At 36.6% G+C, this 27,293-nt stretch overlaps 1 protein-coding gene across 11 annotated transcripts in view; it reads left to right on the forward strand.

The window, feature by feature from the left end:
• Positions 1–27,293, forward strand: part of FUT8 (fucosyltransferase 8) — a 456,741-nt gene that overhangs the window by 312,490 nt on the left and 116,958 nt on the right. For all 11 annotated transcript variants that reach the window (XM_054449587.2, XM_054449583.2, XM_054449582.2 and 8 more), the window contains 2 exons: positions 16,455–16,570; positions 16,688–16,850. In XM_054449587.2, coding sequence (XP_054305562.1) covers positions 16,455–16,570; positions 16,688–16,850 — 279 coding nt within the window. The remainder of the gene's footprint in view (positions 1–16,454; positions 16,571–16,687; positions 16,851–27,293) is intronic.

The following is a 27,293-nucleotide window of genomic DNA, read 5'->3' on the forward strand; positions in this document are numbered from 1 at the left end:
ATTTCTTGGTTTGGTTATGAGTATTTTTAGAAATATTTTAAATTCTTACGCATGCTAGGGAATGGCTGGTACAGGATGATAAGCAAGCTGCTTTAGTTTGGACCTATGTCATATAAAGGCCTTACAGCTCTGTTTCAGGAAGCCCATACTTAGATTCCAGGATACATTCCTGGGCCAGACATCTAGAGATACTCTTTGGTATGCAAGGTTTACAAGTCTGTTATCAACATTTTGTCCTAAGTGTTCTGCTTCACTTCATAAACTAGTAATTGCAGTGTTATTATCATTTACCCTACCTTTGAACCTTATATTTAAAAGGCTTACAGTAGTGTGAATTGGCACATAACCAAGGTCTTTCCATTTCTTAATAAAGCCATTAACTGCTTTCTTTATTTGGAAAAAGAGATTTACAATAGTCGTTAATTTTATTAGGTCCACTTAATACATATGCTCTAACAAAAATTCAGTCATCTGCTGTAAATCCAGTGCCATAAGATATTTTCACCAAAGATCCTTGCTCTTTTGAGTACATGAAGAAAATTAAATGTTACTGTTGAGAGAAATGTCATTGTAGTCTAGAAAATTTTTTCAGAAAACCAATAGATTTTAATAGTAGAGTAACTTGATAAACAGGATTACTATTGTATACTTTAACCAAGTAAACCTAGAATAATGTGTCTAAATTCCCCACAACAATCCACTTCTTTCTTTAAAGATACTCATCTCTTAATGCAAAACCTGTTTGTAAAAGATGTGTCAATTGGATTTTCCATTTACTTGTATTTCAGTTTACAAATGCTCTATTTTCACTTCACTGATCTTTAGCTGGTTATATGATAGAGCTTTGTTATTTTGTCCTGCCTTTACCACTTCATACTTTTTTTTCTCCTAGCTCTGAGTAGTCAGTGATTTGTTTGTGTTACTTCATTTATGCAAAAAATATTAATGAAGCAACTACTATGTGTCATGAGAATGTGTCATGTGCTAGGTATAGAATAGTGCCCTCACAGATTTGAATGTAGCAGGAAAGAGTGACAAATAAGTGCTTACATTAAATAAGTGGTTATAGAAACAACTTAAATTTAAATATCAGTAGGGGATGGGTTAAGAGATTATGATGTCTCCATCGGATGAATATTCTGCAGCTGTTAAAATATATAAAACATTTGTAAAAATATGCATAAGACGATATTTGTAGTAACATGGGGTTCATGGGGACTAGACTTGTTATTATGTATAATCTTGTACCTTAAAAAATTTATTCACATATTTTCAGCTAAACTCTAATAAGATTTAAATAAAATTTGCAGCATATGGAATGAGCAAATAAGTAAGCAATTACATTTCCATTTAAAAAATCTGGAGATAAAACAGTGAATTATTAATCACTCATTGCCCTGATTTATACATTTTCTCCAAATTGCCTTCTTTTAACACATTTGAAGTGAGCACAGACAACTATTCATTCTACATTGTTCTGTTGTTGGCTGCTGGATGATGCAACAGTAGTCTAGTATACACTTGTCAAAGTAAATATGGACACAGATTTCCTTGGAGAATTGAGCCAGAAACCTTTTTAATGTGGATATCATAGTATCTTAGAGCTGAATTTAGATACAGATTATCATATGTGATTATTCTGTTAAAACTGATATTGTTGCTTGACCCTTTTACCCCTTCTTGGTTTGTGTTTGAGTCTGAAAGTTATAGTAAATTTTGAAAATTATAAATGAATAAATTCACACTTTCGCACATTAGGTAAAATGGATATGTATAGTCATAAGAAGCTGTTTATTTGAATAAAGTGATATTTTCTTTCAATAGTGGAACTGGCTTCTCCATGTATCGAATTTAACAAACTCTTACAAAGCTTGACATTTGAATAAATACAATTATTTGTTGTGCTTTTGCTGGGAATATTTCAGTCCTATGGGTGACCACTTAAAATTCTAACCAAAACAAACAAAACTGCATATCTGTAATTTACTGAGTATAACTGTACCTTTCAGCCATATTAGTTTATATTTAAAAGTGGTCCAAATTATGTTAATCTTAGTAGTTTGTTGACATAATGCCACTATTACAGATTTTCTTTATAGATTGTTTAAAAAATTTTTTCTTATTATCATGTGAAACAAAATGATGTTATTGTAGCAGCTCAACTACTATGTAACCATGACTAAAAATTTAGTAGGTGATAGGCAACGGTGTTGGTTAATTTCTTCTGAATAAAAGACATGCTATATAATATTTTTATAGTAATATTCTAATAATATATTACTATATGATGCCAGAATATCAGAATCAAGTATCATTAATGATGAGCAACTACTTATTTTTTATCTAATTTTATTAACGCGTTTCTGCTGTTAAAGAGTACTTCAAATATATATGCAAAGCTCAGAAAATAATATAACCCCATGTACTTCACTCAGATTGAACAAGTATTGATATTTTGCCATATTTGCTTCAGATTGCTAGAATAAAATACAGATGTAACCTTTTTCTTATCTTTTGAAGTTTTGATGGTTTTTAAAAAAAATTTTTTTATATCCGTAAGTTTTTGGAAGACAGGTGGTATTCCGTTACATAAGTTCTTTAGTGGTGATTTGTGAGATTTTGATACACTCATCACCCAAGCAGTATACCCTGAACCCAATTTGTAGTATTTTATGCCTCACCTCCTTCCCACCACTTCCCCTGTACCTTAAGTTTAAGGTACAGTCCCCAAAGTCCATCGTATCCTTCCTATGCCTTTGTATCCTCATAGCTTAGCTCCCACTTATGAGTGAGAACATAGGATGTTCGGTTTTCCATTTCTGAGTTTCTTCACTTAGGATAATAGTTTCCAGTCCCATCTAGGATGCTGCAAATGCCATTAGATTCATTCATTTTTATGGCTGAGTAGTGTTCCATCACACACACACGCGCGCGCACACACACACACACACACACACACAGAATTTCTTTATCCATTCATTGATTGATCGGCATTTGCTTCCACATTTTTGCAATTGCGAATTGTGCTGCTATAAACATGCATGTGCAAGTATCTTTTTCGTATAATGACTTCTTTTCCTCTGAGTAGATAACCAGTAGTGGGATTGCTGGATCAAATGGTAGTTCTATTTTTAGTTCTTTAAGGAATCTCCACACTGTTTTCCATAGTGGCTGTACTAGTTTACATTCCCACCAGCATTGTAGAAGTGTTCCTTGATCACCACATCCACGCCAACATCTATTATTTTTTGAGTTTTTGATAATGGCCATTCTTGTGGGAGTAAGGTGGTATCACATTGTGGTTTTGATTTGCATTTCCCTGATTATTAGTGATGTTGAGCATTTCTTCATATGTCTTTTGGCCATTTGTATATCTTCTTTTGAGAATTGTCTTATTCATGTCCTTAGCCCACTTTTTGATGCGATTGTTTTTTCCTTGCTGTGGATTCTGTATATTAGTCCTTTGTCAGATTCATAGTTTGCAGAGATTTTTTTCCCACTCTGTGGGTTGTGTTTACTCTGCTGACTGTTCCTTTTGCTGTGCAAAAGCTCTTTAGTTTAATTAAGTCCCACCTGTTTGTTTTTGTTACATTTGCTTTTGAAGTCTTTGCCTAAGCCGATGTCTAGAAGGATTTTTTCTGATGTTATTTTCTAGATTGTTTTATAGTTTCAGGTCTTAGATTTAAGTCCTTGATCCATCTTGAGTTGATTTTTGTGTAAGGTGAGAGATGAGGTTTTATTCTGCTACACGTGCCTTGCCAGTTATCCCGGCACCATTTGTTGCATAGGATGTCCTTTCCCCACTTTATGTTTTTGTTTGCTTTGTCGAAGATCAGTTGGCTGTAAGTATTTGGGTTTATTTCTGGGTTTTCTATTTTGTTCAGTTGGTCTATGTGGCTATTTTTATACCACTACCACACTGTTTTGGTGACTTATGGCCGTATAGTATAGTTTGAAATCAGGTAGTGTGATGCCTCCAGATTTGTTCTTTTTGCTCAGTCTTGACTTTGGCTGTGTGGGCTCTTTTTTGGTTCCATCTGAATTTTAGAATTATTGTTTTCTAATTCTGTAAAGAATGACGGCGGTATTTTGATGGGGATTGCATTGAATTTGTAGATTTGGCAGTATGGCAATTTTCACAATGACCATAAGCTCATTTTCTAATTGAGCCTCTTTGGATCTTCTCTCTTCTTTTCTTGGTTAATCTTGCTAATGATCTATCAATTTTATTTATCTTTTCAAAAGAACAAAAATACAGTAAAAAAAAATCCAAGGTATACAGGCAACAGATAGAACAATGAATGGAATAGTACCTCACATCTCAATGTTAATGTTGAATGTAAGTGGCCTAAATGCTCCACTTAAAAGATACAGAATTACAGAATGGATTCGAATTCACAAACCAAGCATCTGCTGCCTTCACCTAAAACATAAGGACTGACATAAACTTAAGGTACAGGGGTGGAAAAAGACATTTCATGCAAATGGACACCCAAAGCGAGCAGGAGTAGCTAGCTATTCTTACATCAGACAAAACAAAAAGCAACAGCAACTAAAAAAGACAAAAGGCCTTGTTGGACAAGGCCTTTTACAATCCTTAACATATACAAGGCCTTGTAACAATCCTAAACATATACACACCTAACACTAGAGCTCCCAAATTTATAAAACAATTACTACTAGACCTAAGTAATGAAATAGACAGCAACAAAATAAGTAATAATAATAACTCCACTGACAGCACTAGACAGGTGATCAAGACAGAAAGTCAACAAAGAAACAATGGATTTAAACTCTACCCTGGAACAAATGAACTTAACAGATATTTATAGAACATTCTACCCAACAACCACAGAGTATACATTCTCTTCATCAGCACATGGAACTTTCTCCAAGGTAGACCATTTGATAGGCCACAAAACAAGTCTCAATAAATTTAAGAAAACTGAAATTATGTCAAATACTCTCTTAGACTACAGTGGGATAATATTGGAAATCAACTCCAAAGGAACCTTTAAAACCATGCCAATATATGGAAATTAAATAACCTGCTCCTGAATGATCATTGGGTCAACAATGAAATTAAATGGAAACTAAAAAATTCCTCAAACTGAACAATAATAGTGATACAGCCTATCAAAACCTCTGGGATACAGCAAAGGCAGTGCAAAGAGGAAAGTTCTTAGCCTTAAATGCCTACATCAAAAAGTCTCAAAGAGCACAAATAGACAATCTAAGGTCACACCTCAAGGAACTAGAGAAACAAGAACAAACAGGAACAAGAACAAACCAGACCCAAACCCAACAGAAGAAAGGAAATGACCAAGATTAGAGCAGAACTAAATGAAATTGAAACAAAAACAATACAAAAGATAAATGAAGCATATATAATTTCTTAATCCCACTTTCCTTCCTCAATTTCCGGAGGAATTTTTATTCTGAGCGTTGTGCATACCTCCTGTCCACATTTTTATTCTTATATAAATAAGTGTGCATGAAAGCATGTTTTTATATCTTTTTAAAATTTGTAAGAATGTATCATCCTACATATATGTATGTTTTGCAACTTTTTTCACTCAACATTGTGAAATTCATGTAAGATCATGCATGATTGATACTTGTAGGTATACTTTGTTCATTTTAACTGTAGATTAAATTACTGTATATGAATAACCACAATTTACTATTTATTCTCTATTAATGGACATCTAGTGTCTCCTTGTGGACATGTGCTAAAATTTCTTTAGGGTAATCTTAGAAGGATACATTCTGGGTCTTATTATATGTGCATTTTCAACTTCAGAGCAATTCAGCAATATTTTCTAAACAAACTATTCTAATATTACGTTCCTACCTTTAATGTATATGGGCTACCTTTAATGTATGTTACGGGCTTAATTGCTTCCCCCACCCATGCAAATTCATATGTTGAAGCCCTAAACCCCAGTCCCTCAGATGTGATTATATTTGGAGTCCCTTTAAAGAGATGATTAAGTTAAAACCAGGTCATTAAGGTGGACCCTAATCCAATCTCATGGTGTCCTTATAAGAAGGGGTAATTTGGGCAAACAAAACAGGGGAGGCTTGTAAACAGAGGAAAGACATGTTGAGGATACAGTTGAGAAGAGGCAGACTTCTGCAACCCAATGAGTGAGTCCTCAGAAGAAACCAAACCTGCTGATACCTTAATCATGGACTTCTAGCCTCCAGAACTGTGATGAAATAAATTTCTGTTGTTTAAGCCACCCATTTTATGGTGTTCTGTTATGGCAGCCCTTAAAGACTAATTAATATGTGAGAGTTCCAGTTTCTCTGCATCCTTACCTCACTCAATATCACACTTTTTAATTGTCGCCATTTTAATAGAGGAGAGAATATCTCTGTTTCAATTTAAATATCCTGGTTACCAAAAATACTGATCATTTCTCAGGATTACTGATGAATAAAGTCCTCCTCTATGAACTGCTAGTTCATATACTTTGTACATTTTTCTATTACATTGCCTTGCCTTTTTCTTATAGATTTGAAGGAGTTCTTTATAAAATCTATATAATAATCCTACATTAATTATATATTTTCCATTCTCTTCTCTCTACCTGTGACTTATCTATTAATTTTATTGAACAAAAATTTTTAGTTTTTTTTTTTTTGAGACGGAGTCTCGCTGTGTCGCCCAGGCTGGAGTGCAGTGGTGCGATCTCAGCTCACTGCAACCTCCGCCTCCCAGGGTCAAGTGATTCTCCTGCCTCAGCCTCCCGAGTAGCTGGGACTACAGGCGCCTGCCACCAACCCCGGCTAAATTTTTTTTTTTTGTATTTTTAGTAGAGACAGGGTTTCACTGTGTTAGCCAGGATGGTCTCGATCTCTTGACCTCATGATCCACCTGCCTCAGCCTCCCAAAGTGCTGGGATTACAGGCATGAGCCACTGTGCCCTGCCCCCAAATTTTTAATTTTTAAGGCAGTCAGATTTATTAGTCTGTCTTTTTATGGTTTGGGATTTAAAAAAAAAAAAACCTTATTTAAGAAATTCTTTTCTCTCCCAAGATCATGAAGAATGCAAAATTTCTTCTAAAATTTTTTAGTTTTGTTTGTAAGATTGTTTGAATTTTCTGTGAAACCATCTCTTATTGAATTATTTTTCCTTTCCATATTAATTTAGAATGATACCTGTGTCATATATGCTAAGATCTCTTTCTAGGTGCTTTATTCTGTTCCATTAGTTTTATCTGGCTTTGTGCCAGTACCACACTGTTTCCATTATTAAAACTTTGTTTTGTTTTCTGATGGGGGGGAAATCCTATTTTTTTTCTTATTTTGCAAAATGAACTAGCTTATTTTGGAGATTTTGCTTTTTCATAAGTATTTTAGGATCACTTTGCTAAATTTAACTAAAAAATCCTTTTGGAATTTTTATTAGAATTGCATTTAATTTATAGATCAATTTGGGAAACAACTACTTCTTCAGAAAATTTATAATTTTTTAATGTATGAGGTATGTTGCTGTTTGTTAGATTTATTCCTTGAAAGATTATGATTCTGTTGTTACTATTGTAAATGTGATATTTAAAAAAAGACATTTAGTAATTTGTGGTTGTTGTTGTATAGGGACTTTAATTTCTGTACATTGATATTGTATATAGTGATGTCCCTGAACTTTATTAGTACAATTTGTAGATTATCTTGGATTTTCTGTATTAAAGTTTATGTTATCTGAATAGCATTTGTTTCTTCATTTTCTACACTTGTAAGTCTTACTTCTTTATCTTATTACCTCGGCTGAGGCCTGCAGTACAGTGATGAATAGAAGCATAGATGTCAGGCCTGTCTTCTATTGTTCTTAGCTGTAAAAGGAATGCTACTGATGAGTTGATCCATAGAATGTGATATTTATTATGAATTTCTAATATTCCTGACTGAATTAAAGAGTTTACCTTCCATTCATTCTTTATTGTTAAAGTGTTTATAATGAATAAGTATTAAATTTTGTCTAATGATTTTTTGTTTCCATTGAGATTGTAATTTTATTTTGTTTTAATTTGTTAATGTAATCAATTTAAATTAATAGCTTTTCTAATCGTAAACCAATGTAGTATTCTTAGGATAAAGTTGAGATAGTCATGTATTTTTAAATATATTGCTATATTTACTAATGGATCATTTGGGAGTTTGAAAATAAGCTTATATTTGAATTAGTCTTTAATTTCTTTGTTATCCTTGTCTACTTCTATATCAGTCTTATACTAATCTCAGGAATGGAATTTTAGAATTTCCTCTCTTTTTATATTTCCTAGATTTTGATTTGATGTTTTATGGATATTTGTAAAACTCATATAAAAATGCTAGAACCTGGCCAGGCACGGTAGCTCATGCCTGTAATCCCATCACTTTGGGAGGCTGAGGTGGGCAGATCATGAGGTCAGGAGATCGAGACTATTCTGGCCAACATGGTGAAACCCCGTCTCTACGAAAAATACAAAAAAATTAGCTGGGTGTGGTGGCGCATGCCTGTAATCCCAGCTACTTGGGAGGCTGAGGCAGGAGAATCACTTGAACCCGGGAGGTGGAGGTTGCAGTGAGCCGAGATTGTGCCACTGCACTCCAGCCTGGCAACAAAGCTAGACTCCGTCTCAAAAAAAAAAAAAAAAAAGCTTGAATCTAAAGTTTCAAAAAATTTAATAGATTTTTGACCACTGAAAATTTCTATGTATTATTGAGTTCATTTTGTAGTTTAATTCCTCTAGAAATTATGTTTTTCATGTTTTTAAAGCAAGTGCCTGAAAATATTCATAGTAATTTTTGATATTTTTTTAAAATTCCTTATCTGTGTTTGTGATTCTCTTTTCTTTCCTAATGTTTATTGTGCCTATGTTCTTTTTCTTAATTAAGATCTTTATTCTTTCCAATGTTCATGGCATAATTGTTGAAAGTATTTAAGAAAGGCAACCTGTTTTACATGAATTAAGTGCATTTTTGATGAGAAAAGTTTAATTTCTCAGAGAGCTGTGTAATCATTTCATGTAGGCTGCAACTCACTAGTTTTTCATATTCTGATTGCAAAGCAGTAATTTACTGTTTTCATATTATGTTTTATATGCATTGAATTCCTTTAGAATGGGGCTAATGTTTGGGTATTAGAAGGATACCTTTTTGTTTGAATAAATATTTTCATCAAATTTTTATTTGGGAGAATAATTTCTGAAATACATATCAAATCTCAGAAAAACTTAATATGTCGGCATCCTTAAAGGCTTTTAAAATAGGAATGAAGATCATCTACAGGAAACCCTAGTGATTAGCTGTTTCATGTTTTGTGATGTCAGATGTAAGCAGTGAACCAGGCCAGCCTATATACCTATTGCTGCAGCTGCACAGTCCAGCTTTCTTGGATTTACCTAATAATTAATGATGTCTAACATCTTTTAGTGTGCTTAATTCGCCTTTTTGTCTTTTTTGTTCAAACATTTATTTAAATCTTTTTGCTTACGAGGTTTTTTCTTTTTTTCCCCTGATGATTTGGTACTTTATGTAGTCTGGATACAAGTCCTTTAACAGATGTAGGATTTAAAAATATTTTCTTGGCCAGGCGCAGTGGCTCGTGTCTGTAATCTCAGCACTTTGGGAAGCCAAGGCGGGTGGATCACCTGAGGTCAGGAGTTGAAGACCAGCCTGGCCAACATGGCAAAACCCCGTCTCTACTAAAAGTGTAAAAATTAGCCAGGTGTGGTGGCGCACTCCTGTAGTCCCAGATACTTGGGAGGCTGAGGCAGAAGAATCACTTGAACCCGAGAGGTGGAGGTTGCAGTGAGCCGGGATCGCGCCACTGTACTCCAGCCTGGGCGACAGAGTGAGACTCTGTCTCGGAAAAAAAAAAAAAAAAAAAATTTTCCTCTGGTCTGTGGGTTATCTTTTCATTCTCTTAACTGTGTCTTTCTAAAAGAAGAGCTTTTAATTTTAGTGAAATCCAGTTTGTCAGTTTTTTCTTTTGTGGGTCACACCTTTCTGTCATAGCTAAGATGACTTTGCTGAACTGAGGGTCAGAAAGGTATATTTCTTGTTTTCCTCTTGTTGTAAAAACTGTCCTTTGTCTGCTAAGTTATCTTTGTGATTTTATTTAAAAAATAAATTGAGTGTCCATTTACGTGTGGGCCTATTCCTGGACTCTCTTCTGTTTCATTATGCTCTTTGTCATCTGTCTTTATACTAGTACCTCACTGTCTTGATTATTGTATGTAGTTTTATGATAGGTCTTTAAAAACTTTTTTTAAATTTTTTAAATTTTTGTTCATTCATTCATTCATTCAATCAGTCATTCAAACACCAACTCAAGCCAGATACAATAGGTCTTAATATCAGATGGTGTTTGCCTTTTAGTTTTATCTTTTTCTGATTTGTATTGGGTATTCTAGATGTTTGTATTTCCATATGAATTTTAGTACTGGCCTGTCAATTTCTAAACAAATTCAGTGTTGTTTTATAATTTTAAATTTACAAGTCGTGCCCATCTTTTGCCAGATTGATACTTAATTTTTTTCATTTTTTATGCTATTGTAACTAATAATGTGGTTTTAAATATTAATTTCCAGTTTTTTGCTAGAATATAGAAATATAGAATTGAATTTTGTATGTTGATGTTATATTCTGCAACCTTGTTAAACAACATCAGATTTTCAGCATAGATTATCATGTTATGTGAACCGAGGATAGCTTTGCTTCTTTCATTCCAATTTGAATGCCTTTGTTTCTTTTTCTTGCCTTGGTCTACTGGCTATGATTTCCAATATCGTGGTGAATAGAAGTGGTGAGAGAGGACATCTTGTTTTGTTTCTGATATTAGGGGCAATATATTTATGCTTTCACCATTAACCTATGGTGTTAGCCGTAAGTTTTTAATAGATAATTGATATCAGGTTGAAGAAATTTCCTTAATTTCCTAGTTTCTGACACTTTTTTTTTTTTTGAGACAAAGTTTCGCTCTTGTTGCCCCGGCTGGAGTGCAATGGCGCAATCTCAGCTCACCACAACCTCTGCCTTCCAGGTTCAAGCAATTCTCCTGCCTCAGCCTTCCGAGTAGCTGGGATTACAGGCATGCACCACCATGCCTGGCTGATTTTATATTTTTAGTAGAGACGGGGTTTCTCCATGTTGGTCAGGTTGGTCTCGAACTCCCAACCTCAGGTGATCCGCCTGCCTCGGCCTCCCAAAGTGCTGGGATTACAGGCGTGAGCCACTGCACCCAGCCATTTCTGACACTTTTTATCAGGAATTTACATTAGACTTTTGTTAGGTCCTTTTTCTGAGTGTATTCAGATAATGTGTTTTGTAAAATTTTGTTTAAAAAAAATTTTGTTTATGGGAAGAATTACATTGATTTATTTTTGAATGCTAAGCCAATCTTGCATTTCTAGGATAAACCTTGATTAATCATGATTTACTATCTACATTACATATGGTTGGGTTTGGTTTGCTAAAATTTTTTATAATTTTTATATTGGTGTTCATGAGAGATATTGTTCCGTAATTTTTTTTCTTACTGTATCTTTCTCTGGTTTGATATCCGGATAATACTAGCTTTATAGAAAGAAGTAGTCCCTCTAGGTTTTTTGCTCAGTGTGGCTACGATAGGGGTTGGCAAACTATGGCTCATGGGTCACATCCTACCAACCACCTCTTTTTTTCATGGCCAGCAAGCTAAGAATGATTTTCCATTTTAAGTTACATTTTAAGTGTTATATATATATATATGTGTGTGTTATATATATACACACACCTAAGTAATAGCCTTGATTTTGCTTGTTGGCCTATAAAACCGAAAATATTTATTAGGAAAAAGTTTGCCAGTTTAATTGATTTTCTTTTTTTTTAAAGAACCAGATTTTAGTTTTCATTGGTTTTTATCTATTTTTCTTTTTTTCCATTTCATTGATCGTCTCTCTGATCTTTATTACTTCGTTTCTTCCACTTAATTGGAGTTTCGTTTGCTCTTTTTTTCTTAGTTTCTTAGGGTAGACGCTACAATATATAATCTGCAGTAAATCTCATTCTTTATATTTTTCATTTCAGACATTATAGTTTTCATTTGTAGTAGTTCAACTTGGGTATCTATTAAATTTTTTTCTTTCTTTCTTTCTTTTTTTCTGAGATGGAGTCTCACTCTGCCACCCCGGCTGGAGTGCAAAGGCGTGATCTCGGCTCACGGCAACCTCTGCCTCTTGGGTTCAAGCAGTTCTCCTGCCTCAGCCTCCTAAGTAGCTGGGATTACAGATGTCTGCCACCATGCCTGGCTAATTTTTGTATTTTTCATAGAGACAGTATTTCACCATGTTGGCCAGGCTGGTCTTGAACTCCTGACCTCAGGTGATCTGCCTGCCTCAGCCTCCCAAAGTGCTGGGATTACAGGCGTGAGTCACTGCACCTGGCCTATTAAAAATTTAACATCTTTTTTATATTTTCCCTGTCTCTAACTTTTGAACGTATGAAAAACAGTCATAATAACTGTTATTTCTATGGTGATTCTAACATCTGTGTCAGTTTTGAGTTGGTTTTGATAGATTGATTTCACTCTTCTTTATGGGTTGTCTTTTCTTGTTTTTTTTTGCAAGCCTGGTAACTTTTGTGGATTCCAGACATGAATTTTACCTTGTTTGTTACTAGAAGCTCTTGTATAATTTACAAATATTCTTAAATTTTGTTCTGGGATGTAGTTATGTTATATTAAAATAATTTGATCCTATTTTGTCTTTTAGTAATTGTTAAGCGGGACCTAAGCAATGTTTGGTCTGGGGCACATTTTCCTGCTATTGAGGCCAAATCCTTCTGAGCATTTTCCCCAGCGTCCCATGAATTACGGTTTTCTAGTTTGGCTGGTAGGATCAGGAACTGTTTCTACCTAATCTGTATGAATGCCAGGTACTACTTCCTCTAATCCTTTTAGAGAGTTCTTTCCCCAGCCTGAGTAGTTCCTTATGTGTGTGTGCTGATGAGTACTCTGCTGATTCCAAAATAGTAACTTTGCAGATTTCTGGAGTTCTCTCTCCTCTACAGTTCTCTCTTATTCAAACTGTGTCTTGGTCTTTTTAGACTCTTAGCTCCATTTCTTCAACTCAGTGAATGTACTGGCTCCATCTGCATTTCCCCTCCATACACTGTGATCTGGAAACTCTCTGAATGCAGTACGCTGGGACAGTTACAGGGCTATCATCATTTGTTTTCCTTTCTGGTGATCACTGTCCTTTGTTGCCTGATTGCAATTTTATTAGATCATTGTTTAATACATCTAACCTGGATTTTGAGTTGTTTCAGGCAGGATGGTAAATGTCTTGGCTAGAAGTGGAAGTCTTATGTATCTGTATCTTTGGCATGGTGAATGTAAGAAAGCATTCTGTTTCCTAAGTATTCAGAAAAGACACTGTTCGTGCATACTGACTCTTTTCTGGATGGAGTTTGGAAAGAATAGTTCTCCTGTATTTTTTTTTTTAGAGTGATTTTTCCAGTACTTTTCTTTTCTAGTTTTTTTTTTTTTTTTTTTCACGGTTGGATTAGATTATTAGGCAATATAGATTACTAATTCCCTTATGTTTTGTTAGAATTAGATTGGAACTCTTTGTGGAAAGCTACTGAAAAGATCATATGCTATTTTTTTCATGGCTGTTTTGCCTCTGATGTTTATTCCACCAATATTTGAAGAAAGAGATAAAAAGGAGAACCTAGACATGATCTTTCTATTGTCAATTTTTCTATCGCTAACATATGTTCTGAAAAAGGACATTCCTATCCTATGGCATATTGCTGCCAAAATAAATCCCAAGAGATTGAAGTTTTATTCTATTTTCAAATTGTTTCCTAGAAACCAGCCACCTAATTAACAAAGAGATTAAGAGCCAAGTCTTAGAAACATAACTTTAAAAAACTATATACCAGGACATGCCTCATTTGTGAATGTATGCGTGCTCATAAATTGGGTAATTGTGCACCTAACTACTGTATTCATTTTATTATTATTCACTTTGTGCTTATACAGATGAAGGCTTTTTCATTCATATTCTTTAGCTTTGGACACTCATGATTGGAGGATAGTTACTTTTTTATGCTCCTGTTCAATGTTAATGCATACAATTTTACAGGAAATTATAAAATGTCTCCAATTACTTTGGTATAGCTGTAACAATAGCTACTTTATTAAACGTGTTCTGAAGTAGTGTAGGTAATTGACAGTTAATTTGGTTTTATCAGGTTATATAAAAAATGTTAGAGAAGCTATAAAAAACCTTTTGTATCAGAGTGTTTGCCTCAAAAGGCTATGTTGGCTGGGCGCGGTGGCTCATACCTGTAATCCCAGCACTTTGGGAGGCTGAGGTGGGTGGATCACTTGAGGCCAGGAGTTTTAGACCAGCCTGGCCAACCCAATGAAACCCTGTCTCTACTAAAAATTTTAAAAAATTAGCCAGGGATGGTGGTACATGCCTGTAATCCCATCTGCTCAGGAGGCCGAGGCACAAGAATCATTTGAATCTGGGAGGCAGAGGTTGTGGCAAGCCAAGATCCCATCACTGTACTCCAGCCTGGGTGACAAATCGAGACTGTGTCAAAAAAAAAAAAAAAAGACTGTGTTGACATCTGAATTTAAGTTCTGCCAACTATAATTTAAAACTTAAGTTCCCTTAAACTGGTCATGATGGTAAGAATAGATAGCCCCGACTTTTTGAGATTACAGCTCATCTCTAAAATGACAAAGCTCAGATATAATAGTAGCCTTCATAAAATTTATTGCCAGACACTGCTAAGTATTTTTACAGACATTTCCTCATTTAAATAGACTTTGAAAGAAAAATCAGCTATTTAATCTTTAGGACAATTTTGTAAAAGGATCAATATATATACGTATTAATTTCCTATTGCTGCTTTGACAAATACCACAAACTTTATGGCTTAAAACAACATAAATTTATTCTCTTAAGAGTTTTGGAGGCCAAAGAGCTGAAATGAGTTTCATTGGACTGAAACGAAGATGTCAGGAGGGCTGGATTCCCTAGAGAAGCTCTAAGAGAGCATCTAGGGTATTTTTGTTTGTTCGTTCGTTTGTTTGCCTTTTCCAGTTTCTAAAAATGAGTTCCTTGCTCATGATTGCTTCTTTCATCTTCAAAGCTAACAGCCACATAACCTTTTCCTCTTCTGTAGTAAAATCTTCTTCTGCCTTCCTCTTATGAAGACACTTGTTATTACAAAATGGCTCACCTAGATAATCCAGTCTCAAAATCCTTAATTATATATTCAGAGTTTCTTCTGCCATAAAAAGTAATATTCACAGATTTCATGATTAGGTTATGGATATCTTTGGGAGACCTTTGTTTAGCCTACCACAAAACTGTATTATGTACATCAAAGTGGAGTACAGTATACTGCCATAAGTCTCATAAAAACAAAACAGGAACAAGCACAGTTTGGAATTAAGTTGAACAGAGAGGTTGATAATATAAGTGAGAGATATTGGATTGCTGTTCTGTGTTCCAACTTTTATATTATTGACTGATTGTTTTTGTTGCTGATAGAAATGAATAGAACAATAATCTTCAATTTTTTATTTTTATTTTTTCGAGACAGGGTTTCACTCTGCTGCCTACACTAGAATGCAGTGACATGATCATAGTTCATTGTAATCTTGAACTATGGTTCAAGGATGGTTTAAGCCATCCTCCTACCTTAGCCTCCTGAGTAGCTGGGACTGCAGGCACACACCACCATGTGCCCAGCTAATGTTTTTATTTTTTGTAATGATGGGGGATTGCTGTGTTGCCCAGGCTGGCCATGAACTCCTGGGCTCAAGTGATCCTCCTACCTGGGCCTCCCAAAGTGCTGGGATTATAGGCATGAGCAGCTACACCTGGCGCAAATTTTTTCTAATATGTTTTATCTTCTACTCTTGTCTTTGTTTTTTCTATATAAGACCAATGCTTAGTAGTCTAACATCATGAATTGAAAGACAGATTTACATAGTCTGATATTGTAATTAATTTAGAAAACATTATATTTGATGTTTGAGCATGTCCTTAGACACATATTCAGATATGCTTCGTTATTCCCTTTAAGCCTTTTCTTTACTTTTTCCTTCACTTTTGTTACTCTCAATGCTAATGAAGAATTGCCCTCTTTGCCACTGATCATGGTACTCTGGGGATGAAAGATTTTTAGGAAACAGCTCTAGAGGTTTGTTAACTCCTAGAAGATCATAGATTTCTGAAGTAGATTATTATTTTCTATTTTTCTTTATTATCATTTCATTGTCCATTTCACTGGTTAATCATATACCTTTGAAGAGAAAATTCCATTTGGTACTACTTTTGTGCTATATGGTTCAACAACTTATGGAGTTTACAGTATAAATGTTTTAGAAAGTGAGCTTGTATTTTGTTGCACAGTTTAAAAGCTAAATGTTTACATTTTCTTCCCTAAACTACAGGATACCAGAAGGCCCTATTGATCAGGGGCCAGCTATAGGAAGAGTACGCGTTTTAGAAGAGCAGCTTGTTAAGGCCAAAGAACAGATTGAAAATTACAAGAAACAGACCAGAAATGGTAGGTGATTATACATTGTTTTTCCCTCCTCAGTATATGGGCTTTAGCACAGATAATTGAAAGTTTCCTTTTATCAAAATGTTAGAAATCCTACAACTCTCTATTCTTTGACTACAGGTCTGGGGAAGGATCATGAAATCCTGAGGAGGAGGATTGAAAATGGAGCTAAAGAGCTCTGGTTTTTCCTGCAGAGTGAATTGAAGAAATTAAAGAACTTAGAAGGAAATGAACTCCAAAGACATGCAGATGAATTTCTTTTGGATTTAGGACATCATGAAAGGTACTATTCTCCTTTCCCATTTTATTTGGGCTTCAGAAAAGATTATAATCTAAGAATGAGAAACAGACTTGTTAATCCATCTGTTGAGTGGTAAATATTGTAGGTAAATAGCACCTACAATATTTAAGAGGAGAAGAGTACCTGAGGTCCCAAAGGATGGTAATTGCCAAGTGCAGTTCATCAACCAAAATATACCACCAAAAAGTATTAATTAAAATGTATTTCTAGAAATCTTTACATTCTAAATAAATTCTGAAGGTAGTGGTACCAGCCAACAATACATTAAAATATCTTTCTATAAATGTTCTTTATATATAATCAGTATTTGAAGTGGAGTGTGCAGTTTTGCATTGCGGTACATTGGAACTCATAGTGAGTCCGATGGTTACATTTCTAATTCAAACATTAAAAACTTTAAAATAGCATTTTTTTAAGGATTTCTAATGAAAGGTTAACAGGATTTTTTTTTTCTTTAAGTAAAAAGGAGCATTCTGTTCATTGTTCCTCCATTAGTTGCTGGAAAGAGGTACCTGAGATCTGCCTGGTTAAATTTGTTTCTCCTATGCACACATTGCTAAATAATATGAAGTTTATCTTCCACAGAAAAGAAAACATTTTGGTGCTGTTGTATTCATGCAGAACAAAACGTATCTGAAAATCATTATAAATACAGTGAAACCTGTCTTTAGGCCTGTTATATTTAAAAGTCTATGTTCCCAGTAGGATTCTGATGGCAATTACTGTCTCATTAGTGAACAATAAAAGAAAAATTGTTGTATTAGCACAGCCTACTACTGTGAAGAGGAAAAGAATTACCCCATACAAGTAAGAGATTTCATATTAACATCAGCAGCAATATTATAATGATTTTGAAAAATTGCTTGGTTGTTTTAGGTGAAATTATAAATAAAAATCTGTCTATTGGAATCATTTTAGCATTAATGAATCTACAGAAATATGATAGCATGGATTTCAAGGGGCAGTGAATTATTAGGCCACACATTGGACAGACTTTTTGATATGTTTGGCCCAGCTTGCAGTCAGGCCATACTTAGACCACTAAACCAAATGCTGACTAATTCTGTCCTTAATATTTCTCTACCCTAAAGCTGATTCTAGGCACGAAGCTTCTCTGAAATGGAATTTTGTGCTTGTGTTCTTTGCTTATCACAGTTTTTTAGGCCAATTCACATCTGAAGAGGATTTGACTTGGGTAGACTATGCTGTATGTAAAGGAGAATTTTGGCCACTGACTTCTGATGGAATGTTTAATTTTAAGATTTGAGTAATTGGGCTGGGCGTGGTGGCTCATGCCTGTAATCCCAGCACTTTGGGAGGCTGAGATAAGAGATCTCTTGAGGCCAGGAGTTCGAGACCAGCCTGGCCAACATGGCGAAACCCCGTCTCTACTAAAAATACAAAAATCAGCCAGGCATGGTGGCGCATGCCTGTGATCCCAGCTACTTGGGAGGCTGAGGCCCAAGAATCACTTGAACCTGGGAGGCAGAGGTTGTGGTGAGCAGAGATCATGCCACTGTACTCCAGCCTGGGCAACAGAGCAAGACTCTGTCTCAAAAAAAGGATTTGAGTAATCAAATAACTTGAGAATTTAATTTTCCAGTCTTTTTAAAAATTAATTCATATATATATATATATATATATATATATGTATATATTTATTTATTTATTTTTTAGATGTGGAGGTCTTTCTGTGTTACCCAGGCCAGTCTTGAACTCCTGGTCTCCAGTGATCCTCCCTTTTCAGCCTCCTGTGTAGCTGGGATTATAGGCATGGGCTACCATGTCCAGCTGAATTGAAATAATTCTTTAAGGAATTATTTTGTAAATATTAATATAATTTGTGTATATAACTCACATATATTTTGTGACCATATGTACAAATGAAAAGTGAATATAATAAATGGGCTCCTGAGAAACTGATATAAATCAATTTTCCATTTTGTTGTTGTTGTTGAATTATGATTCCTTACAGTGCCATTTAGTATGTTAAATAATGGTAGTTCATTGAAAACAAAAATGGTAAGTAAAAGTACCCAAGTCAGTTTATTTTCCTGTCTTAAACAGAAATGACAGTGAACCTGGGATATAACTTCATAGGGTAGTAATTTAACTCCAGGAAGCCAGATTAGAATGCAGTAATACAAATAATGAGCAAAACACAATCAAATATTAGAGAAATAACCCTTAAACTGACGGACGTACAAATAGAAAGGACTTCTATTATGTAGAATATACCCTTTTACTGACCATTTTCAAGATCCTTAAGTATGAGAATTAAAATCAAAACAAACTTTTATGTTTGCCTCTGGTAATTTTTATACAATACAAAAGTCCATTTTATTTTTACATTGGCTCAAATGATAGTGTATGGGTTTCTAGGTGTGTAGCTGGGACCATAGTCAGTGAGGCTGCCACCTGGGTATGGGCCTGCCTTCTTAAAAGGGCCCTCTTGAGTCTTGGGCTCTATTAGGGTTTTGCAGCCTTCTACCTGGGTTAGAAGATTATTAGCAGATTATTGAACTTGAGTAGTTCATTGTGGGAGCCCCTGATGTGACAGAGTGTGGGTACCCTGGCCACTTTGTACTTGCGATGGCATCTGAAGTGGGGTGTAGTATTATGGAACTGAGAGGTCTGGGCTAATTCTGGGTAGTTTGTGTCACTACCTAGTTGGTGTCCACAGAGATTTGGAGAATTTTCTGATGTGGAAAACGCACACATTTGGTGTCAGAAGTGTTTGTGGTGAAAAACAGATCATAATGGTAGTAGTAATACTAAGGGCTGCTAAAGTTGCTGGTCTTTGAGAACTACAACTACAGACTCCCTGTTTCTCTTTGTGAGTTCACCACCAATGCCTGTGTTTCCTGGTAGAAATCACATTTCTCTGTAGGTTAGTGACCCCATCAGTGAGCTGTGGGAGGAAGACTCCTCCTTCGTTGCTCACTTGAAGCTGTTTCCTAGTAGTCAGGGCACCATGTTTCCTCTCCTGGAATCTGGCTCCTGTTGTTCATCACTTGCATTACCAGGCATTAAAATGCAGCCTGGGGGCCAAATATCATAAGTTTGATCTAAGATTCAACTCACCTGAGATTTTTAGCAAAATACTATTTATTTACCTGATTGGCCTTGATAGCTAATAACTATTAGAGCCTAATCTCTGCCTGCAACCACAGATGGGTAATCAACTGGTAGTAATTAGTAATATTCTTGGGCTTTTAGAAGCTTTTACAGGCTGTTTTAAGAATTTAGAGGTGTTGGGGGGGAGGAGCCAAGATGGCCGAATAGGAACAGCTCCGGTCTACAGCTCCCAGCGTGAGCGACGCAGAAGACGGGTGATTTCTGCATTTCCATCTGAGGTACCGTGTTCATCTCACTAGGGAGTGCCAGACAGTGGGCGCAGGTCAGTGGGTGAGTGCACCGTGCGCCAGCCGAAGCAGGGGCGAGGCATTGCCTCACTCGGGAAGCGCAAGGGGTTAGGGAGTTCCCTTTCCAGGGGTGACAGATGGCACCTGGAAAATCGGGCCACTCCCACCCAAATACTGTGCTTTTCCGACGGGCTTAGGAAACGGTGCCCCAGGAGATTATAGCCCGCACCTGGCTCAGAGGGTCCTACGCCCGCGGAGTCTCGCTGATTGCTAGCACAGCAGTCTGAGATCAAACAGCAAGTCGGCAGCGAGGCTGGGGGAGGGGCGCCCGCCATTGCCCAGGCTCGCTTAGGTAAACAGAGCAGCCCGAAAGCTTGAACTGGGTGGAGCCCACCACAGCTCAAGGAAGCCTGCCTGCCTCTGTAGGCTCCACCTCTGGGGGCAGGGCACAGACAAACAAAAAGACAGCAATAACCTCTGCAGACTTAAATGTCCCTGTCTGACAGCTTTGAGGAGAGCAGTGGTTCTCCCAGCACGCAGCTGGAGATCTGAGAATGGGCAGACTGCCTCCTCAAGTGGGTCCCTGACCCCTGACCCCCGAGCAGCCTAACTGGGAGGCACCCCCCAGCAGGGGCAGACTGACACCTCACACGGCCGGCCAGGTACTCCAACAGACCTGCAGCTGAGGGTCCTGTCTGTTAGAAGGAAAACTAACAGAAAGGACATCCACACCAAAAACCCATCTGTACATCACCATCACCAAAGACCAAAAGTAGATAAAACCACAAAGATGGGGAAGAAACAGAGCAGAAAAACTGGAAACTCTAAAAAGCAGAGTACCTCTCCTCCTCCAAAGGAACGCAGTTCCTCACCAGCAATGGAACAAAGCTGGACAGAGAATGACTTTGACGAGCTGAGAGAAGAAGGCTTCAGACGATCAGATCACTCCGAGCTACGGGAGGATATTCAAACCAAAGGCAAAGAAGTTGAAAACTTTGAAAAAAATTTAGAAGAATGTATAACTAGAATAACCAATACAGAGAAGTGCTTAAAGGAGCTGATGGAGCTGAAAACCAAGGCTCGAGAACTACGTGAAGAATGCAGAAGCCTCAGGAGCCGATGCGATCAAATGGAAGAAAGGGTGTCAGCCCTGGAAGATGAAATGAATGAAATGAAGCGAGAAGGGAAGTTTAGAGAAAAAAGAATAAAAAGAAACGAGCAAAGCCTCCAAGAAAGGTGGGACTATGTGAAAAGACCAAATCTACATCTGATTGGTGTACCTGAAAGTGACGGGGAGAATGGAACCAAGTTGGAAAACACTCTGCAGGATATTATCCAGGAGAACTTCCCCAATCTAGCAAGGCAGGCCAACATTCAGATTCAGGAAATACAGAGAATGCCACAAAGATACTCCTCGAGAAGAGCAACTCCAAGACACATAATTGTCAGATTCACCAAAGTTGAAATGAAGGAAAAAATGTTAAGTGCAGCCAGAGAGAAAGGTCGGGTTACCATCAAAGGGAAGCCCATCAGACTAACAGCGGATTTCTCGGCAGAAACCCTACAAGCCAGAAGAGAGTGGGGGCCAATATTCAACATTCTTAAAGAAAAGAATTTTCAACCCAGAATTTCATATCCAGACAAACTAAGCTTCATAAGTGAAGGAGAAATAAAATACTTTACAGACAAGCAAATGCTGAGAGATTTTGTCACCACCAGGCCTGCCCTAAAAGAGCTCCTGAAGGAAGCGCTAAACATGGAAAGTTACAACCGGTACCAGCCACTGCAAAATCATGCCAAAATGTAAAGACCATCGAGACTAGGAAGAGACTGCATCAACTAACGAGCAAAATAACCAGCTAACATCATAATGACAGGATCAAATTCACACATAACAATATTAACTTTAAATGTAAATGGGCTAAATGCTCAAATTAAAAGACACAGACTGGCAAATTGGATAAAGACTCAAGACCCATCAGTGTGCTCTATTCAGGAAACCCATCTCACGTGCAGAGACACACATAGGCTCAAAATAAAAGGATGGAGGAAGATCTACCAAGCAAACGGAAAACAAAAAAAGGCAGGGGTTGCAATCCTAGTCTCTGATAAAACAGACTTTAAACCAACAAAGATCAAAAGAGACAAAGAAGGCCATTACATAATGGTAAAGGGATTAATTCAACAAGAAGAGCTAACTATCCTAAATATATATGCACCCAATACAGGAGCACCCAGATTCATAAAGCAAGTCCTGAGTGACCTACAAACAGACTTAGACTCCCACACATTAATAATGGGAGACTTTAACACCCCGCTCTCAACATTAGACAGATCAACGAGACAGAAAGTCAACAAGGATACCCGGGAATTGAACTCAGCTCTGCACCAAGCCGACCTAATAGACATCTACAGAACTCTCCACCCCAAATCAACAGAATATACATTTTTTTCAGCACCACACCACACCTATTCCAAAATTGACCACATACTTGGAAGTTAAGCTCTCCTCAGTAAATGTAAAAGAACAGAAATTATAACAAACTATCTCTCAGATCACAGTGCAATCAAGCTAGAACTCAGGATTAAGAATCTCACTCAGAACTGCTCAACTACGTGGAAACTGAACAACCTGTTCCTGAATGACTACTGGGTACATAACGAAATGAAGGCAGAAATAAAGATGTTCTTTGAAACCAATGAGAACCAAGACACAACATACCAGAATCTCTGGGACACATTCAAAGCAGTATGTAGAGGGAAATTTATAGCACTAAATGCCCACAAGAGAAAGCAGGAAAGATCCAAAATTGACACCCTAACATCACAATTAAAAGAACTAGAAAAGCAAGAGCAAACACTTTCAAAAGCTAGCAGAAGGCAAGAAATAACTAAAATCAGAGCAGAACTGAAGGAAATAGAGACACAAAAAACCCTTGAAAAAATTAATGAATCCAGGAGCTGGTTTTTTGAAAGGATCAACAAAATTGATAGACCGCTAGCAAGATTAATAAAGAAAAAAAGAGAGAAGAATCAAATAGATGCAATAAAAAATGATAAAGGGGATATCACCACCGATCCCACAGAAATACAAACTACCATCAGAGACTATTACGAACACCTCTACGCAAATCAACTAGAAAATCTAGAAGAAATGGATAAATTCCTCAACACATACACCCTCCCAAGACTAAACCAGGAAGAAGTTGAATCTCTGAATAGACCAATAACAGGAGCTGAAATTGTGGCAATAATCAATAGCTTACCAACCAAAAAAAGTCCAGGACCAGATGGGTTCACAGCCGAATTCTACCAGAGGTACAAGGAGGAGCTGGTACCATTCCTTCTGAAACTATTCCAATCAATAGAAAAAGAGGGAATCCTCCCTAACTCATTTTATGAGGCCAGCATCATCCTGATACCAAAGCCTGGCAGAGACACAACAAAAAAAGAGAATTTTAGACCAATATCCTTGATGAACATTGATGCAAAAATCCTCAATAAAATACTGGCAAACAGAATCCAGCAGCACATCAAAAAGCTTATCCACCATGATCAAGTGGGCTTCATCTATGGGATGCAAGGCTGGTTCAATATACGCAAATCAATAAATGTAATCCAGCATATAAACAGAACCAAAGACAAAAACCACATGACTATCTCAATAGATGCAGAAAAGGCCTTTGACAAAATTCAACAACCCTTCATGCTAAAAACTCTCAATAAATTAGGTATTGATGGGACGTATCTCAAAATAATAAGAGCTATCTATGACAAACCCACAGCCAATATCATACTGAATGGGCAAAAACTGGAAGCATTCCCTTTGAAAACTGGCACAAGACAGGGATGCCCTCTCTCACCACTTCTATTCAACATAGTGTTGGAAGTTCTGGCCAGGGCAATTAGGCAGGAGAAGGAGATAAAGGGTATTCAATTAGGAAAAGAGGAAGTCAAATTGTCCCTGTTTGCAGATGACATAATAGTATATCTAGAAAACCCCATTGTCTCAGCCCAAAATCTCCTTAAGCTGATAAGCAACTTCAGCAAAGTCTCAGGATACAAAATCAATGTACAAAAATCACAAGCATTCTTATACATCAATAACAGACAAACAGAGAGCCAAATCATGAGTGAACTCCCATTCACAATTGCTTCAAAGAGAATAAAATACCTAGGAATCCAGCTTACAAGGGATGTGAAGGACCTCTTCAAGGAGAACTACAAACCACTGCTCAAGGAAATAAAAGAGGATACAAACAAATGGAAGAACATTCCATGCTCATGGGTAGGAAGAATCAATATCATGAAAATGGCCATCCTTCCCAAGGTAATTTACAGATTCAATGCCATCCCCATCAAGCTACCAATGACTTTCTTCACAGAATTGGAAAAAACTACTTTAAAGTTCATATGGAACCAAAAAAGAGCCCGCATCGCCAAGTCAATCCTAAGCCAAAAGAACAAAGCTGGAGGCATCACACTACCTGACTTCAAACTATACTACAAGGCTACAGTAACCAAAACAGCATGTTACTGGTACCAAAACAGAGATATGGATCAATGGAACAGAACAGAGCCGTCAGAAATAATGCCACATATCTACAACTATTTGATCTTTGACAAACCTGAGAAAAACAAGAAATGGGGAAAGGATTCCCTATTTAATAAATGGTGCTGGGAAAACTGGCTAGCCATATGGAGAAAGCTGAAACTGGATCCCTTCCTTACACCTTATACAAAAATCAATTCAAGATGGATTAAAGACTTAAATGTTAGACCTAAAACCATAAAAACCCTAGAAGAAAACCTAGGCATTACCATTCAGGACATAGGCATGGGCAAGGACTTCATGTCTAAAACACCAAAAGCAATGGCAACAAAAGCCACAATTGACAAATGGGATCTAATTAAACTAAAGAGCTTCTGCACAGCAAAGGAAACTACCGTCAGAGTGAACAGGCAGCCTACAAAATGGGAGAAAATTTTCGCAACCTACTCATCTGACAAAGGCTAATATCCAGAATCTACAATGAACTCCAACAAATTTACAAGAAAAAAAAACCCCATCAAAAAGTGGGCGAAGGACATGAACAGACACTTCTCAAAAGAAGACATTTATGCAACCAAAAAACACATGAAAAAATGCTCACCATCACTGGCCATCAGAGAAATGCAAATCAAAACCACAATGAGATACCATCTCACACCAGTTAGGATGGCAGTCATTAAAAAGTCAGGAAACAACAGGTGCCGGAGAGGATGTGGAGAAATAGGAACACTTTTACACTGTTGGTGGGACTGTAAACTAGTTCAACCCTTGTGGAAGTCAGTGTGGCGATTCCTCAGGGATCTAGAACTAGAAATTCCATTCGACCCAGCCATCCCATTACTGGGTATATACCCAAAGGACTATAAATCATGCTGCTATAAAGACACATGCACACGTATGTTTATTGCGGCACTATTCACAATAGCAAAGACTTGGAACCAACCCAAATGTTAAGCAAATGTGGCACATATACACCATGGAATACTATGCAGCCATAAAAAATGATGAGTTCACGTCCTTTGTAGGGACATGGATGAAATTGGAAATCATCATTCTCAGTAAACTATCGCAAGAACAAAAAACCAAACACTGCATATTCTCACTCATAGGTGGGAATTGAACAATGAGAACACATGGACACAGGAAGGGGATCATCACACTTGGAGGACTGTTGGGGGGTGGGGGGAGGGGGGAGGGATAGCATTGGGAGATATACCTAATGCTAGATGACGAGTTAGTGGGTGCAGCGCACCAGCATGGCACATGTATACATATGTAACTTACCTGCACATTGCGCACATGTACCATAAAACCTAAAGTATTATAATAATAATAATAATAATAATAAAAAGAATTTAGAGGTGTTGATGGTATAATAAATTTAGAGTAGCATATTAATTATTATCTGCTATATTTATATCAAGTTTTAGCATCACTGGATTTCTAAATGATGATTTCATTCTAGTGATTGCATATGACCATTCTTCCCAGTAATACAGTTAAATATACTTGTAGCTTTTGATATCATTGATGATGAATTGACCCTAGCCTACCTCTTTGCAGTAGAGAGAATTAAGTGGTTTAGAGTATTTTTGCCATCGTGGTTTTACTATTTATCTTGTATTGTAGGTTCAGTGCTTGGATTTATGGCAGTTTAGATGTGTACCTCAACCTCTAAGCATATCATGGAGTCTTGTCTTATCAACCTTTCAGGCTGATGCAGAGACATGTTTAACTTAATCACTGTTGGTCTGATTCTTTTTATCATCTTCATATTGCCAAATACCAGTTTATGGAAAGGGTACCAAAGCTGCTTCTTTCTGCTTTTTAAATTACCATAATTTTTAAAATTTATTCATTTATTTCATTTTTTTTACCAAGTTCTGTTTATGGTAATTTATAACAATTATAAAACTAAAGTACAGGAGATGAGCCATTTTTCAACTGTGTTGACTGAAACTATTGAAAAACAATCTGATAAAGTAGCAATGTCATCTCCCTTACCTAGTTTGTATCATCTCATTATCAGTAATATATAGGGCAGCTGTGCTTAGACTAAATTGTGTTCTCCAAATAGTGAACGATACTTATGTTAATTACGCTGATTTGCTAATGTACAAAAAGACACTGTGGGGGCTTATGTAACAAAGGAAGTGACTGTGACTCAAGGGGTACAGTGGGAAAGATTGATAGATTAATAGCTTACAGATTTTTTTAAGTTTATGATCATAGTTGTTGTTGCCCAATAGCTTGTATTTTCATTCTCTTTGGAAGGTCCAAGAATTGATATTCCCACTCTTGAAAAGTTAAGTTTGGTGAACCTTCAGACCTTCTATTCTTTGTGTTTTATTTCATATACACACAAACATACAGAGAGAGAGAGAGGAAGGGAGGAAGGAAGATCTTACTAAGTTCTTTGAGATGTGATCTGATTGAGACTTGCCTTAAGCTGGGATGTGGATATTCTTTCTTGAATTTTGGATTTCTTTCAACAAAATGTTTTTGTAT

The sequence above is a fragment of the Pongo pygmaeus genome, chromosome 15 (genome assembly GCF_028885625.2).
Source record: "Pongo pygmaeus isolate AG05252 chromosome 15, NHGRI_mPonPyg2-v2.0_pri, whole genome shotgun sequence".
Taxonomy (NCBI): Eukaryota; Metazoa; Chordata; class Mammalia; order Primates; family Hominidae; genus Pongo; species Pongo pygmaeus.